Source organism: Myotis myotis, unplaced genomic scaffold (assembly GCF_014108235.1).
Source record: "Myotis myotis isolate mMyoMyo1 unplaced genomic scaffold, mMyoMyo1.p scaffold_m19_p_9, whole genome shotgun sequence".
Lineage (NCBI taxonomy): Eukaryota > Metazoa > Chordata > Mammalia > Chiroptera > Vespertilionidae > Myotis > Myotis myotis.
This window is the reverse complement of record NW_023416401.1, coordinates 52,859,070-52,876,806: the sequence shown is the minus strand read 5'-3', so window position 1 is coordinate 52,876,806 and position 17,737 is coordinate 52,859,070. Positions and strand designations below refer to the sequence as shown.

General features: G+C 44.2%; 1 protein-coding gene across 23 annotated transcripts in view; it reads left to right on the top strand.

Annotated features, from left to right (window-relative positions):
* NEDD4L (NEDD4 like E3 ubiquitin protein ligase) overlaps window positions 1-17,393 on the top strand; it is a 297,127-nt gene extending 279,734 nt beyond the window's left edge. For 19 of the 23 annotated variants that reach the window (XM_036322034.1, XM_036322036.1, XM_036322035.1 and 16 more), the window contains 7 exons: window positions 2,178-2,251; window positions 3,396-3,456; window positions 6,178-6,237; window positions 7,938-8,045; window positions 9,312-9,408; window positions 9,894-9,966; window positions 12,471-17,393. In XM_036322034.1, coding sequence (XP_036177927.1) covers window positions 2,178-2,251; window positions 3,396-3,456; window positions 6,178-6,237; window positions 7,938-8,045; window positions 9,312-9,408; window positions 9,894-9,966; window positions 12,471-12,573 — 576 coding nt within the window. In that variant the 3' untranslated portion in view covers window positions 12,574-17,393. Of the gene's footprint in view, window positions 1-2,177; window positions 2,252-3,395; window positions 3,457-6,177; window positions 6,238-7,937; window positions 8,051-9,311; window positions 9,409-9,893; window positions 9,967-12,470 lie in introns of those variants that run through there. The other 4 variants (XM_036322033.1, XM_036322029.1, XR_004969940.1 and 1 more) reach the window with 3 other exon arrangements.
* Window positions 17,394-17,737: the final 344 nt, after the last annotated feature.

The following is a 17,737-nucleotide window of genomic DNA, read 5'->3' as shown; positions in this document are numbered from 1 at the left end:
ATTGCCATATGGGAAATGAAATAGATTGATTCCTTACTGCTTCAGAGATTATTAAAGTTTGCTCACAGTTCAGCAGACATTAGCAATGCCAAAGGCATGAGCGGGTGATCTGGAAAAACTTTAGTTACAGTGAAATGTCACTATTTCCACCTAATAAAACCAAACACAAGATATTTGGATTATTAAGTAGCTTCTAATAAAGATTTTGATTATTATTATAGTTCATGTTAATTATTCATTAAAGACAGTTCTCAGATCTCTTGGTTTAATACTGTAGATTCTTCTGACTTTTGAGCTGAACAAGGTAGAGTAACGCAGTAATCAGAACAGACACACAAGATGAGTAAGCTAATGATCAGGTACCCTACTTGTTAAATTACTGCCTTGCTTTTTTAGAGAGCTAACCTGATTAACAGGGTACAAATGTATCTATTCTTCATTCTGGGAAGAAATGTAGAGTGAATTAAGCACCCACGTACTGATCGCATCTTCCATATCCAATCCATCACCAAGCCTGTTCATTTTTAGCTTCCATGTCTTTCTCAGATCTGTGTTTTTTCCCTGACTGTTCACCACCAACACCCAAGTCTAAGGTGTACCGTCTTGTCTCAGAGCTCCTAACTGATCTCTTTATATCACTTTGGCCTCCCATAGTGGTCTTTTCAGAATGTCGAAGTGTCATGTCATTCCTCTGCCAGAAACAGTTAGGCTGCCCACTGACCTTGAGATTAACTTGCCCCATGGTGTCCTGCATGGCGTGGCCCCGCCTGCCCATCTCTGGGGAAGGTACAGCTGTCCCGCATGCATTCTGGGTCTGGTCCCAGGTTCCTTCTCAGAGCCTTGGGATCTTCGCTCATGCTGTTCCTTCTGTTGGGAACACACTGCCTCCCATCTTCAGATCAGACCCAGGCCATATGCTTCAGGACATATCTCCCATGTCTCCCTGGGGCGTGTACCGTGGGTGATGTGGCATGTATTTGTATGACTATGCGTTTAGCATCTGCCTCTCGCACCAGGCTCAGCCTTGGTGATGGCAGCACGGGTTCTGCTTTTCGCTTACCTTTGTGCCCATACTACTTGGCATACCGCCTGGTATTAGGTAGGCACTCAAAATAGAGTCATTGAACCCACACTGTGGGCATCAGAGAGACACCTGTGCAAGCCTCTCACTGCTTTCAGCCTCAGCAGAGCTGGTGACTGGACAGTGCAGTTTATTCTGACCCAAGAGGAAGCCCAAGTGTCCCTCGTGCCACAACACCAGGTCATTTCTTCAGTGGAGTGCAGCTACCACGGTGTGAAGTGTCCGTGTCCTTGGTCCTCCTCGGTGTTTTGGGTTTTTCTACAATTAGAAAAAATCAGACCATGAAGTGGTGGGAGCCATTGCTTCCTGTAATGAAACTGCAGCTGCTGTCATTATTTTTTGATTTGTTTTCATCCTGATTGATGAGAATCTGGAGTGCTGGTTTCTGGGACCGACTAGGAGTGTTTCAAATGAACAAATTTCAGTGTGTTTGCACAGCCATTGTATGCCAGACAGAATAAACTGTACACCCATGTGCTCCCCCAAAGTTTCTATGAGAAGACACATATTGTTTGTAAAACAGTCGGCTTCGCCCTCCTTCCCCTCCTGCTGGCCACTGCTCAGTACACATTGGTATTAGCTGGCCCCACGCGCAGGAAAGGGCCATGGCTCAACCTCAATTGCTTTGCTCTTTATGATCAGGTAGATCCCTCTCTGCAGCCTCATGTCTTAAGCTTCTTTCTTTAAGTTCCTGAGTTTTGCCTGTTTAAAAATAATCCCACACATCTTTTTTATGACTATAAAATTTAATTTTCCAAAACAAATAAGATACATTAGGACTTGGGTCTGTAGTTTCAGTGGACATACCCTGTCTTTTCTGTAAACAATTAATTCCTTCTCCATTGTTGCTAATGTCTGAAGAATAATGAAAACTCACAACCATAAAATAGTTTGCCTTTAATGGTAACATCTTTAACTGTGTTTTAACATCATAAAAACCTTGTTAAGCATCCTCTTGTACACAATGCCTATTTCCTGGAAAATATTTCTGAATCAATTTTGCTTATCTTCCTCTTATAGTGAGACATTATTACCCAGTAATAATCCACAGAATAACTTCATAATGGTGACCATTATTTTGTCTTTGTAATTACAGACATATCAAGTGGATCTGAAGCCCAATGGGTCTGAAATAATGGTTACAAATGAAAACAAAAGGGAATATATTGAGTACGTATATGCACATTTACAATTTTTTATTACATTGAACAGTATGTCAGGTGGCCTGAACTTGGACCATCTCAGCAAGCAGATAGCACCCTGGCCAGCAAGGCTGTCTTCATTCAGAAAGTTCAGACTTTTTTTAGAACACTCCACCCAGGTGACTAGGGTGGAAAGTCTGGGGATTCAGACATTGTGACATGTGTTGTGCATCATTCCTTGCAGTGGATTCCTTGAGGTTTCAGATTTGGTGGGTGTGGGGTTAGGCAGAGTCGCAGCTATCTTAGCTGAGAAAAGGATGATAGAAATCTCCACTTGCTCCCTGACACCTGCAAGCCTCTGGTGCAGGAAGGCCTTTGGGCTGCTGGCCGCAGCTCAGCACAGAAAAGACTGGTGGGGCTGAGCAGTGGCTGTGAGGGGGGCTGGTCCTCGAGGGCCGTTGCCATGTGCCCCCTCAAAGGTGAGAGCAGTGATGACAAGGTCCTTGTGCTGTTTCACAACGAAACACCTTAGAAGGTATCCGAAGTTGATTCACCCAGCAGTAAACTCTGCTGTCACTAGACATTGTCACGGGGGAGATGGTTTCAGTGGATTTGTTACATAAAGAGGTCTTATCGTTAATCCTCTATATTGTAGTATTAAAGTATTAGTGTACATCATTTTGCTTATAAACTGTAGGTCATTGTTGAAAATCGGTACAATGTCTATTAGAGTGAAATATCATTTGATAAAATATGTTGTGCTGGTACTCCCTTTAAAAATGTAAGTACATATGTATACATAAGTGGGCGTGTACATACATGAGTTTATATGTGTATGCATGTTCTTCACATATGCATATGTATTCACATTCCATGACCTTTAGTCACATTTATAAAGCAATTTATATAAACTAAGCCTTAATCTGGAGAAAAAGAAATCAACTGTTCCTTTGAACTCCTGAGTGGAATTTTAGGTTTTTCACATGTGTTCTAGTTACTCTCAAAAGAATTAATGAATAAACAGTGCATGCCACAGCCCTGGAGCCCCGATTTCCTTTGCCGATGTAGGGGTTTCTCTCCTTTGTCTGATGAACCTCGATTGAAGCTGTGAAGAAAGACGTGAGCGCTGTGATGACAAAGGTGCTTAAACACTGTTCCGTTTTCTCCCGCAGCTTAGTCATCCAGTGGAGGTTTGTGAACAGGGTCCAGAAGCAAATGAACGCCTTCTTGGAGGTAAGCTGCGCGGCCGGGATTGTCCACCTGTGTCTGTAGTCAGAGCTGGAGAGAGGGCAATCCTGAGGGCGGTGTGGTGGGCACGATCACCCACCACATAATGGGCACAGGCTGGGGACACACGGCCCAAAGGTCAGGGCCACACAGCCTGCACCATGGACCAGTCCCCAGGGCAGGAGTGTCAGCCATCACGTGGCCACCCTTTCATATTGTTAGTTTAGTGCTCTCGTCTTTGCTTCTTATGTCTTAATGTTCCCTAACTGTTTTTAAAGATAACTTTTTACAAACTTGAACCAGAGGTAGGCCCCCACGGAAGCCAGACCCACTGGCCTACATTTCTGGGTGGTGCCCAAGGGAAGGCTGGGAGATGCATCTCTGTCTTTGGCAGTGCTTGATGGGTCCGAAGCCTGAGAACTCGGACTGAACATACCAAACCTCCTCAGTAGCAAAGCCGTTCCCTTCATGCTGTCTTCATGGCTCCTCACAGACTTTGCTCCTGTGCAGCACGTGGAAACGTATTTTCTTAGGCTGAATTTTATCTTAGAGCAAAGTGCCAACCACCTTGTGCCAACTTCCACTGGATGACATGGGGCGCAGGCACCTCTCAGATCCAAGGATTTGATGTCAGTGGTGCCCCCGGATCCCTTGTGAGAGGCCTGGAGGGGAGGGATGGATTCATCGTTTTTAAAAATGCTTCGCTTTGACCCAAAGTGAAATGCTTTCTTAAATCTTGATAATGGGTATTAGTTACTCAAAGCAAACCTAGAAACAAGCCCCAACTATCTATACTAATAAAAGGGTAATATGCTAATTAGGGCAGATGTCTTCTGGACATCCATCCGGACAAAGCCACAGCGGCTGCGAGGCCCAGGGCTCATGGCAGCCATTAGCCCTGGGGTCTGCGAGGCCCAGGGCTCAGGCAGCCATGAGCTCAGGCAGCAGTGAGCCCTGGCAGCTGTGAGGCCCAGGGCTCAGGCCTTGCAGCCACTGCGGCGATAGGGGCGGCACCTTCCCCTGATTAGCCCGGTCACCTCCTGCAGAGGGAGGCCAGATTGCAGGGAGCAGGCCTAAGCCATCAGTAGGACATCCCGTGAGGACTCCCAGGCTGTGAGAGGGGGCAGGCTGGGCTGAGGGGACCCCCCACTCCCCAGTGCATGAATTTTCATGCACCCAGCCTCTAGTACATTATAAATTCCCAGTGAACTGATGCGAAATTTACCCCAGCTCCTGGTGATTAAGAATCCCCAACCCCAGACTTCAGGGACTTGGGGGCATAAGTATGAGTTAGATACACTTGAGAACAACAGGTTTCTTACTTTATATAAGAAACCCAGAAGCACATTCCTGGGCCCCACTCCACCTGATCCCTCTATACCAGCGGTTCTCAACCTGTGGGTCGCGACCTCTTTGGTGGTCGAACGACCCTTTCACAGGGGTCGCCTAAGACCATCCTGCATATCAGATATTTACATTATGATTCATAACAGTAGCAACATTACAGTTATGAAGTAGCAATGAAAATAATTTTATAGTTGGGTCACAACATGAGGAACTGTATTTAAAGGGCCAGAAGATTGAGAACCACTGCTCTATACTTTTAAAAATCTGGCCCCGCCCTGGCCAGGTAGCTCAGTTGGTTAGAGCATCGTCCCAATATGCCAATGGGGTTAGATCTCTGGTCAGGGCACATATAAGAACCAACCAATACGTGGAACAACAAATCTCTCTCTAAAAAAAACCCAGCCCCTACCAAGGCCCAAGGCATGGCACCTCCACTTGGCAGTGACATTATCTGTGAGCTAGAGCAGGCTTTCTGTGGATGCTGGGCACCCCGGTCTCTCCTGTACCGAGCCCACTGCCTCCTTGTGTGTTTCATCTAGTGCAGTGATGGCGAACCTTTTGAGCTCGGCATGACAGCATTTTGAAAACCCTAACTTAACTCTGGTGCCGTGTCACATATAGAAATTTTTTGATATTTGAAACCCTAGTAAAACAAAGACTTATATTTATTTTATATATTTTATATATTTAAATGCCATTTAACAAAGAAAAATCAACCAAAAAAATGAGTTCGCATGTCACCTCTGACATGCGTGTCATAGGTTTGCCATCACTGAATTCTAGTGCCGTCAGGACCTGATTCTTAACTGTGTCCTCTTGCGTGTCTATAGCACGTGTATTTTAGGACACGCTGGCTCACAGGCTGCCTCATAAGTGACTTCTGGAATCTGCCGGTATTTCAGAGGGCTTCAAAAACTACTCAAGTATCTGAACCTTCTAGATCAGTGATGGCAAACCTTTTGAGCTCGGTGTGTCAGCATTTTGAAAAACCCTAACTTAACTTTAGGTGCTGTGTCACATAAAGAAATTTTTTGATATTTGCAACCATAGTAAAACAAAGATTTATATTTTTGATATTTTATATATTTAAATGCCATTGAACAAAGAAAAATCAACCCAAAAAATGAGTTTGCGTGTCACCTCTGACATGCATGTCATAGGTTCGCCATCACTGTTCTAGATTCTATTCTTTTTCAAAATTTTTATATCATGACTAGGCTGTTTTTATTAGAATTGAAACTATGGATGCTATTGCTGATCTATAAATCATTAGTAAAGAATGTGTTTTTTCCTGGATAATCAAGAAAGTTTGTTTTTTTCTGAAAAATTTGCCTCTTTTATGGAAAAAGGTGTTTAGGGTGATTTTTTTTTTTCTTTCAGGGATTCACAGAACTGCTTCCTATCGATTTGATTAAAATTTTTGATGAAAATGAGCTGGAGGTTTGTATTGTAAACATTTTGTGTAAAGTAGATTTTTTAAGTTTCTTATAACTTCATAAATGATATCTTAACGTTCTCTGATCCATAATGTCCTGGGGCGTCAGCGCAAGTGAATCTACTACAGGTCTCGTAAGGGGCTTGTTTGCCAGTCAGGGAGTAAGGAAACAGCAGGAGTCGTCACCTGCAGATTCCTTGTCCAGGAGAGGGCAGTTCTGGGACAGGCGAGACAAGCAGAGGCCCCCTGAGCTGGTTCGGTGCATGGCCCACTGCCCCAGGTGAGGAAAACTGCTTCTAGTAGAGCCAGGGTTGCAGCACCAGTTGGGGTAGCAGCACCCTTCTCCCAAGGCCCAGCTGCACCCCCTCCACCCACCCACCCTGTCAGTGAACTTGAAGTGGTCTGTGTTAAGGGAGGAGAAACGTCAGAAGTCAACAACAGGTAGTTTGATATTCAATTGTCTCAGCTTCTTTGTGTTGAGGTAGATGAGAACTATCAATTTATAAAGCAAAGGAGCCCAGCCAGTGTGGCTCAGTGGTTGAATGTCCACCTATGAACCAGGATGTCACGGTTTAGTACCTGGTCAGGGCACATGCCCAGGTTGCAGGCTAGATTCCCAGTGGGGGTGTGCAGGAGGCAGCCAATCAATGATTCTCATCATTGATGTTTCTCTCTCTCCCTCCCTCTCTCTTCCTCTCAGAAATCAATATAAATATGTTTTTTTTAAAAAGGCAAACGACTCTCTCTTTTGATGTTGAGAGAAAGGTTGTGTGTGCTCAGAAGCTGTTGATGGGATTCAATTAGTCATTTGTCCAAACCACATCCAGAGAAGCATGTCTTGTAGACTGGCTTTTTGTGCTTTTATCTTAAAATGGAAACTTCAAATAGATGATGTCATAGACATCATATAGTGTAAGCCCTTCATTTGCCTGGGGAAGGGGGAGGTGGGCGGGGAGTGGGGGAAACTAAGGCAGGGAGAAGTCAGTGACCTCACAGGTTTACCCAACAAGGTTTTGGCACAGTTAGGCCTGGGCATCCCGTTCTCAGGCATCTGGCTCAGTTCTCTTTCTTTTTCATTTAGTGCCTCTGCAGGAATGTCATGTTCATTTGCCCACAGGAAACCGTCCCTACTGGAGGGTTAGATGATAAAAAAAGCAGACTTAAGGCTAGCTGCTAAGTCAGTGAGCCGGTCACCACATTAGAATAGGTCTGCCTCCATAGAACATGCTTTGGGGTCACTGGGCAGATGGGTAATTTGCCCTTCCCCGGGATAGATTGATTGGGGCAAGATGAGGTCTTGCTGTCATAACACACAAATTCTTTTGTGGGTGGAGAGGTAGTGTCAAATATTGAGACAAATAACCTCTCAGAAGGGGAAACAGCTAGGGTAATGAGATACAAATGGAGCATAAGAAAATCTATGAGCACTGTGCTCAGATTAGAGAGGGAGGGAGGAAAGATGATCAATCTGGAGTTTCCATTTCCATCAGGAAGTGTGGTCTGTACAGGCATTAGACTTGGGCCCCTTGTTACCAACACTGTCTCTGGTCTGCAGTGGCAGGTAAAATGTGGAACACATTCCCTGCATTTGTTTCTGTGAACTCAGGTCAGCATGCTGGCCCTGAGGAAGGCCACCTCTCCGAGTGTGATTTCTTTGGGATTCACGTTGTGCCCCATTTACAATTCTGCTCTCTCTCTTTCCTAGTTGCTGATGTGTGGCCTCGGCGATGTGGACGTGAATGACTGGAGACAACATACTATCTACAAGAACGGCTACTGCCCAAACCACCCTGTCATTCAGTGGTTCTGGAAGGTAAGGCCAGGGCCTCCTGGGCCCACACTCAGCTCCTCCACCTGGGTCAGGCCTGAGGGCTCTGCTGCCCTCCCCACGGTCTTGCTTTAGTTTAGCTGCGCAAGTTGGGGATCTGTCAGTACGTGGGCTCCTGGCGGAGAGAAGAGGCAAACCTGAGCTAGAAGCAGCCCTTGTGTAACTCCAGGGACAGCTGTCCTTGATCCTTACCGTAGCACACTGCCCTTCCTTAACCCCCAGATTCAAGTGGCTTCTGTTTGAGGAACCCATTGAGTAGATGATTCTGAAAAGGAGGTAATTGGATTCAAGAGTTGCAGGAGTCCTCCAATGTGTGAATAAGAATGGGAGGCCTCTGGGCAAAAACCTGCTTTGGAAGCTGGCTTTTCCAAGATACTATTTTCGGTTAAAAAATAATTTTCCCAATTTTTTTGTTTTGTTATTTCCAACACACATTTTGATCTTTTATATCTTTCAGGCTACAAATGAAATTTTATTTAGTATCTTAGGGCTAATGTTTGCATTCTGTTTAGCTTAGGAGAGAAGTGAAGTGGGAATGAGTGGGTCTAAGGGAGAGATGGTCAAGTGACTTTAAAAAACCAGTTACAGAAAAAAAAATGATTTTTTGCTTTACAAAGATAAGAAATCACATCACTTGTTTTAATATCTAAATGGCTAATTTTAATATTTCAGGTGCCAGCAGAAATAGAGATAAAAAGAAAAAAGTAGATTCTTCAAACCCTACCCTAGTCCAAGTCTCGTTTAGTTTTGATTTTTGGATTTTTTGTTTGTTTGGTTTTTTACAGCAGTTCAAGTAACATTACCAACTCAATTCTTGTAATAACCCAATTATGTAAGATACACAGATTATTTCAGAGGCCTATCCTTGCTGTTTTTCTTTTTTAAGTGTCATCTTTCAAGAATCTGTCTACAGTCTGAAATCCCACCTCATAAACTAGGTTCCCCCAGTGTCGACACGTCTCAAATTCTGTATATTATCATTGGCTTTCAGGGAACTGGCAGGTCTCACACAACAGAAACTGAGCTTGGTGCCATCAAAAAGACTTTGCTTTTTATATCTCTTATTTTGACTCATTGCAGAAGAGACACTGTGATCTCTTGCTCTCTAAAGTAGAGAGGCCAGCGTTGCGATGGCCATTAAGAATAAAAGGACCGTTTTCAGAGTCAGCCACCTAGGTCTTACATTGCCGTAGAAGTAAGGTGTGCCAACTGTCATGTGGGGATATAGTGACTTTCTGCCTCTGTTTCCAGGCTGTGCTGCTGATGGACGCTGAGAAGCGTATCCGGTTGCTGCAGTTTGTCACGGGGACGTCCCGAGTACCTATGAATGGATTTGCTGAACTTTATGGTGAGCAGGAGACTATTTGTATTTTTTGTTTGTTTATTTTGGTTTTTGGTCTATCTTTAAAAACTAGATTCTGCAGAATCATCCACATGGCTGTAAACTGAATGTTGACAGGACACCTCACCTCCAGGGAGCAGGATTCCACAGTGCTTACTATAGATTAAAAAAGTAACACTTTCTGCTCTGCGTATTAAAGGTTATGTTTCCTTTTTCCCCAAAATGTAGTTTTAAATTTAAACTCCCAAGCCTCTGCTGAAAGGCAGTAGCATCCCACACTTTCATTGTTGCGATGTCTCTTCAGCTCAGTTCCATCTGAAGGTGACACAGAGCATGTGCTGTGAGGTTGTGCAAACCTCTTGCTTCCTGCAGCTAAATAGTAAACATTACGCTGCAGTCCTAGAGAGTGTCTGGGCTCACCCTCTCTTTCTTAGTCACATACTTCCCTAGAGCACTGCTAGCATTCACTGTCCTTTTCTCTTTTTGTCTAGGTTCCAATGGTCCTCAACTGTTTACAATAGAGCAATGGGGGAGTCCTGACAAACTGCCCAGAGCTCACACATGGTAAGTGACAAAAATGTACCCATGTCAACAAGCCATATTCTCACCCAAGGGGTAAGGATTTTTTTTTCATTGATATTTAGAGAGCATGAAGGGAGCGGGGGAGGCGGGAGGAGGTCAAACCTGCAACCCAGGTACATGCCTTGACTGGCTTCCTAATGATGGTCTTCTCCCCAGAACAACTGAGCCTGGCCCAGGGGAGTGCTAAGTGCAGCCACACTGGCTGGCAGGGCGGGACTCTGTTCTCTGTGGGTGTGGCTGTCTCGCAAGCTCGCCTGGACCTGACTGTCACGCAGGAAACCAGCTTTGCTGGCTGCCTCACAGCAAGAGTTCCTTATACAGTCCGATTTAGCCATGTGTGTGTTTAATGTCTTCCATGTTTCCTATAAAACACACAATTAAGCTTCAAAATGCAAACCTGATTTACCAGGAGAGCAAGGGCTGGTAGGTCTGGTTCTTTCTGGCACTTTCCATCACTCTCTCAGATGTAATTATTGGGTGTCCGATATTTAAAGGGCTTCATTTCATTGCCCTGTCCAAGGTCACACATTACACTTTACTAAGAATACCTGCTCTTTGTTGTCAGCTCTAAAAACAATCCCCTTCGGCCCACCATCTTACCCACGAGGACACTGAAGCCCACGAGGATAGGGACGTCCACGGTTAGTTAGACTGCCCCGGCCCCCTGACCTCGGTGGTAGTGGTAACTGCACCCATTAAGCACTTAGTGTGTTCCTGGCACTGTCCTCGGCGCTCCGTGTGTACCCACCGGTATCGTCACTGCAATGCTAAGAAGTGGGTCATATTAGAGGGGAAACAGTGGTCACAGACCTTCAAGAATGCATCTCCAGATCCCTAAGGAACGCAGGCCCTCAATGGAAATACCAACTTAAATTAATACTAAAGCTACCTTCTGTGATCAGCTCCTTTAAGTGGGGTCTGCAGGCATGGAGTTCTGTCTTTATAACGTAAAATAATACTCGAGGTTGTCATCAGAATGAAAACCAAAATTAAAAACTTCTTTTAGACTTACTGTTTTAGGGTTCCTGGGTTTCTGAGAACTCCACTCTGAGAAGCAGTGGTATTCTCTGCTATGTCTTACAATCTTTAGGGACTGTTAAAAAATTCGAGAGCTTAGTGTGTCTTATTAAACACTTCAGGGGTTGGTAAAGGAACTACTGTGGATGTGTGTTTTTTACCGCTGCTGATAATCATTAGCTTCTCAAACTTGGAATCATATGTCATTGCCAGGAGGGAGCAATCTTATACACTGAGACAGCACAAACAGTGGTTAGAACTGGGCTTTGGAGCCAACATAGGTATGAATCCCAGCTCTAATGCTTACTGTGTGACCTTGAGTAAGTTACCTAACCTCTCTGTGCCTCAACTAGGGATGAAGCAAGACCTACCTTATAGGGTAATTACTAGGATTCACTGAAGTCATAAATGAAAAGTACTTAGCAGTGCTGACTTCACAGAGTAAACCATCATTATCTGTGGCACGGGTGGGTGGCCATTTTCATGACAGGTACACGTCAGCAGTCCAACCCCCAAGGCATGAATCCTGTGACTGAGCTCTCACTCCTCATGTCCCATGTGGGCACTCAGTGAATGGTGAGCGAATGATCACAATGCTCACCATCTCTGGGCACTTGCTGTGTGCCAGGACACTTATATATGCTCGGTTTTGACCCTTCCAGCACCCTGCAAGCATTTTCTCCATTTTGCCAAAGAGCAGACAGACTCAGAGAGGATGGTGGCCCGCCCAGGTCACACATCTGGCAAGTGGCTGAGCCAGACTTTGAACTTGGTCTCTTAGACAAGTGTGCCTTGCTACCAGCGGGGGGATTTGTACACCCCAAACGAAACGTCAGGGTAAATCAGGGCTTTTTATAAATACAGCTTTTCACTTCACATGTCTATTGCTTGCCTGACGTTAATTGGTGGAGGCAGCTTAGCTCTGGTTCTGGAGCCCAGGCAGCCTGGTGCTGGTCTTGAGTCTGCCGCACTGCCAGGGGCGAGAGCTCGGACACAGTGATGTGACCTCTCTGTGAGGCAGGACCCTCATCTGCAGAACAGAGAAATCACTACCCTGTGATGAAAACCATGGCCTGTGAAACCAAGCGGTTGGCTCAGGGCCTGATGTCAAAGTGAGAGCATTCGGGAATGACACGGCTCCATGCATCCAGAACACCTAATGCATAAAACCTTCTGTGTTTATAGGGTTTTGAAATCTTAGAGTGTATGTCAGTGTCTCCTATGGAACTGGAGTAGAGAGGTTTCATGGACTATTAGAAAAGTCTTTTCTCTCCTCGGCAGGTTATATAGCCTATTGGGTGTGGACAGTCTCCTCGCTAGCATTTATATTCTGATCATCAGACTTCACTTAAGACATTTGCATACTCTTGCTCCAACACCAAATGCCCCTTAGCCAAATCTAGGAAATGCTGCTACAACTGAAGGATACTGAGGATGGCTTGTCACCTACACTTTTGTTGCTGTTGCAGCTTTAACCGCCTTGACTTACCTCCATACGAAACCTTTGAAGATTTACGAGAGAAACTTCTCATGGCTGTGGAAAACGCTCAAGGATTTGAGGGAGTGGATTAAGCGCCCCTGCCTCGGGTGGTGGTTCGTCCAGCAAGTCCTGCTTGCACTTTTGCGTTTGCCTAACGGACTTTGCAGAGACGATGGATGGCAGGGAGCATTGCACAGCAGGCTCCTGGAGCAGAGCCTTCGCCCGTGACTTGCCCAAGTCCAGACGTGGGAACCCAGTCCCAGGTCCCGTTTCTGCATTTTCCACCGTGAATTATCAACTGGTTGATGTGTACACTAATTACATTTCAGGAGGACTTAATTCTATTTATGTTGTGCCTCTATAGGCAAAGCCCTTAATAAATATTTTGCATACTTTATAATGACAATGAATGGAATTAATCACTCTACAGGTATAGTATTACAACTCATGTTTACTTTTTGAAAATGATTTAGACCGATTTTCCGATTTCATTTCATTACAATTAAAGATGTCTCATGTACTTGGAAAAGTGAGCATATATTTTTTTTTGTATTTGACTTTGATGCCAGGTTTAATGTCTGTGACATTTTTGCTTTTGAAGTACTTTGACACCCCTGCACTCGACTTTATTAGAACTGGAAGACTGGTTTATGTCCAAATCGTTCTTACAGACAAGTACTTCGAGAGCATTTAAAGTATAACATTAGGCATAATGATAATTTTTTCCATACTCAAAATGAAAACAAAGTGGATATTAGATTTTTTTTGTACAAATTTAGCATAATCGCTACAGGCTGGGAGAATTGTACCATAGCATGACAAATTTTGTGTTGACTGGAAGGAATCACACCATTATTCCCTAAAGTACTCACACGTGTTCTAACACATTTGAGACGGGGTTGGGCGGTCATTTCTTATAGGAGAAATTACTTAACCCTTTCTGATGCTGTACTTTATCTTTTATTATATTTCCCTCTTTGCTGTTCGGGGTAGAGACATTTATTTGAATGAAACTCGGCACTGCCTGATCTGAAACTGGAAACCAGATCTGTCTAGTCTCCTGTTGTACGTGTTTGCTGATAATTGCTAGATCACAGTTGTTCTAACTGCACCAATTCCGAAGGCACTTTATGTACTACGTGGAGGTCATACCTGGTTTGGTTTGTGTTTTGTTTCTTGTGGACATTAAATCTGATGATTATTTCTCTCCCTGCACACATCTTTCTGGTGCCATACCTGTCAACAGTGAATCTGGCTGCTGGTGTATAGAACCTGGCTGTGAAGCTCAGCTGACAGACCTGTCCTCGCCGATCATTTTTTGATTTCTGCTCAGAGATGAGTTTAATACGCACGCGGTTGAACCAGCTTTGTTCCCTGTGACGTGTTGCATGCTGCTTCCGTGCTCTGGGCTGCCTGTGTCTGTCATGTGCCAGATGAAAAGGGAGCAGGGGGACTTGCCCCTCTGCGGCCAGGCTGTCGAGCTGGTTGGGGGGCAGGGGGAGGATGTGTGCACAGTGTGATCCTTTGCTGCTGTAACTCCTGGTGCAGAATTCTGTTTTGAGAGATCACCCGAGGCAGTGTGGGAGTTCAGCCCTGCGGGCTTCTTACTCTGTGTTGTCCTAGACCCTGCGGTGGTTACCAGGGAACACTAGAGATCTATCTCTCGCCAGTCATAAATAAGACAAAAATGGTGGCTTTAGGGCCTCTGTTTGTTATGCAAGAAGGACCTTTTGGTGGAAGAAATTCTGTTTTGTGGCTTGTGAGAAGCTGTGTGTTTGTGGTTGTAAATGAGCTAAAGTCCACGGTGTCTAAAGAAGGTGGGTTTCTGCCAAGCTGAGGACTGGCTCCCTTTGCATATTGACTTTAAAGTACCTAATAGTGACCAGAAAAAGTAGATCCTGAGTAATTAGGGAGAAAAAACCACAGTGTTGCTCAGTATTTTTATCTGTTGGTGGAATCTCCCCCCGCCCCCAACAAATGTCTCAGTGGCAAAACCCGTTAGTACAGTCCCTCCTTGTTCCAGGGTCAGCTTTCTTTGTCAGACTTGTGCCAGAGCCTGGGTGAGCAGCGTGCTGGGTGGGTTCTGAGAATGATCATGTGACTGGAGGGGAAGAAATCCAGCAATTCTGGCATAAAGACTGGGGGTCTTCTATCACTTTTAAATTATATATTCAAAATCAGAGTATTTGTTAAATGCAAATTAGACAAAGTCTTAAAAATATGAAAGAAAAAATCACTCTAAGATAATCCGTATACCAGGAACAGATGAGAATTATCCACATATTGCCCCTATAAATATTTCAATAGCAGTGATTGTGAATGACAGTTCAGTTCATCTATTCCTTAATATCTAATTTCAATAACAGCTCAATAGTGCTGGGTTTGAGATTCATTTTTGCTTGTTTGTAATCCAAATAAGGTTTCCTAGTTCTCAACAATTCTCCATGTTTCACTCTTTGTTGAAAGTAGTCATATCTCTTGTTTCCTCTAAATCTTGACCACTCTGCGTCATCTTCGGGACGTAATGACAGCAGGCAGTAAAGAAAGCATGTCAGGTGAGGAGCAGAAGGATGGGTCATTCCATGGGCCTCCACCGCTTTGGTCAGCAGCCTGCGTCACCCTTTCTAGGTGTCCCCAGCAGTGACCCTGCTCCGGAGTCCAGGGAGCCTCTGTTTCCTTAGAAATCACTTGAATCCACGTGTGTGTGTTTTAGTTCCTAGAAGAAGGCATGGTTATCATGGGCCGGCTTGCCTTGAGTTTAGGAGGTAAGTTCCCGCGTTTACATACTACATGTTGAAGGTCTTTGAACATCAGTTATCACAACCGTCTGTTCTGGCTATTTCTCTTCCTGCCTCTTGTTGACCTGGAGATCAATTAGGAAGGTCCTGTCGGTGGGATTAGCTTCAGGGGCTGTGCTGCCTGGAGAAAAGGAAACAACGAGCCTTTGTCTGTTTGGAAGTTGTGTTCCCAGTCAGCACTCCTCTCTAGCTCCCCAAACATTTCCATTATTTACCTTCCTGCAGCCAGGCCTCTGCCAGGTCACAGTGTGAGATGCTTCTTTGACTGTTTGTTGCAGAGATGTTGTAGCTAACATCAGTTATTCCCTAAGGGTCAGGTGACCAATGCTATCAAGAGACCTGACACGGATTATTCCTCCCGCCTTCTGAAAAGTGGTTTGCAAAACATTTGAAACACTTTCTCCATCTCACATTGTTAAGATAAAAATAGACAGCATGTACTATTGCTGTTTGATCTTGCCAGGTCCAAATTGGCTCCCTTAAAAGCCAAGTTCATATGCAACAAATTACTAATTGTTCTAACAGTTGCTAATTGCTGAACACTTGACTAGCATTTTCCTAAGTCTTATCTCTCAGCTCTGAAATTTTAAAACCTATAAAATGAGCCTGGGTTAAACAATTCTCGATCTCCTGCCTACTGTGCTAGCTGTCCTTTCTTTGCCTCTTTCCTCCTCACCCAGAGTCTGCACCCCTGTACTGACAGGGAGGGGAGGGACGTGCAGTCCGGTGTCATTTTCCGCCTTGCCAATAGGGGGTGCTACTGCGCAGGGTAACTGCCTGGTCTGCTCCCTTCCTGACCCCAGGAGATCACTACCTCTCTGGCATCCAGGCTTTGGGATACATCCTGATAAGTCAAAACTGCCAATTTCAGGTCTGAGAAGTGTTTTTAAAAATCCTTACAAACTTCACTTTGTACTTTAGATTTTAAAACTGGGAAGAAAATGTGATATACTTTGGACCACTTTTTTTTTTTAATTTATCTAAGCCTTAATGAACAGTGTATATACCCTTGCATATGTCTACACACACACACACACGAGAGTTTTCAGTGTGTCAGAAAATGCCGTAGCATTAGGACGTGAGCTGTATAATGTTTTATAGAAAAGGAGAGCTTTCTGTGTGAACTTTTCCAAGAAAACCTCTCATCAGACATCTCTCCATCTTTAAAGGTGTAACGTGCGGCAATGCATGTTTAAAATGCATGTCTTTCTGTTGGTTAGTCTGTTTGTAAGGAGTCACAATAGGACTCCCCAACGACATTGGCCACCGACCTCTGTGAATTGCATTCTCAGCCTTGTACCTGTGCATCGCCAGCCTTTCTCGTGACCGTGACCCTGTGTCTGCAGACATCTGTGTTCCCATAGAAGCCAGTTTGCAGCTCCTACTGAGACCGATTTCACCTAGCTTGTCACGGTTTCCTTCATGTAATAGTTCTGCGTAACTTTGTTCTTTCTCTACTATGTATGTAAAATATTTATATACAAATATGCGTACATATGCTGTCCAAATATATATGTATATATTTGTATAGCATTTTTACACCTTTCTTGAGCAGCCTGGCTTTGAAAGGGAGTGAGAGCTTAGTTCCTTCTGGTTTTCTCCAAGCTGTACCCTGAGAATTCTGACCCTCGGAACCAGAGAGAACCCCCCCGCCCCCGAAGATGATGTTAATATGCTGTCATTTATTCAGGATCGATTATCAAATGAAACATGAAAAAAACACAGTGACATTGAAGGTGAAAAGAGTTTCAAGCATTCCAAATGAATTCTCAGTGTTTCATAACTTTGTCTGATAAACCCACCACCTGAAAAAGCCAAGTACTATTTGATACAGTGATTAAATACCAAACTACTTTGACATTTTTTAAGACAACTTACAGACAGTGCTCATTTTCACAATCAAAGTAGCTCTCAGATATGGTTGCATTTGATACACACAGGAAAACTTTTGTTTAAGAGCAGAGTCCTTCGGGCTTTTCATTTTACTCGAGCAATCGAATGAGAACTTGTAGATTGTTTTCCTGACAGAAAAACAGTCATGTGACAAAGTGAAGTCATTGTAAAGAAGTGATGCAACTTGTCAAATATTTAATAAAGAATTATGGAAGCTGGAACATTTCTACATCCAGTATTATGGCTTATCTGTTTAAAGCTTCTTCGTGAATGTATCGTCGGGCTGCCGCAGGTTAAATGCCTGCAGATTCAGAGCAAGTTCATTTCCTTAATCTCCCTAAGATTCCACACCTTTAGAAACAATTCTCGATCACCTACCTACTGTGCTAGCTGTCCTTTCTTTAGAAACATCACTAAAGTCTGCCCAAAACTCCTGGCTTCAGCTTAATGAGATGCACATCTGATCTTATCCATCTGTCATTTTATTAAACTTGAGAATTGATGACTATCTAACACTCTATAATCCATGCCAGTCCATCCCTGCAAAGACAGTTCTGGTCTTTGT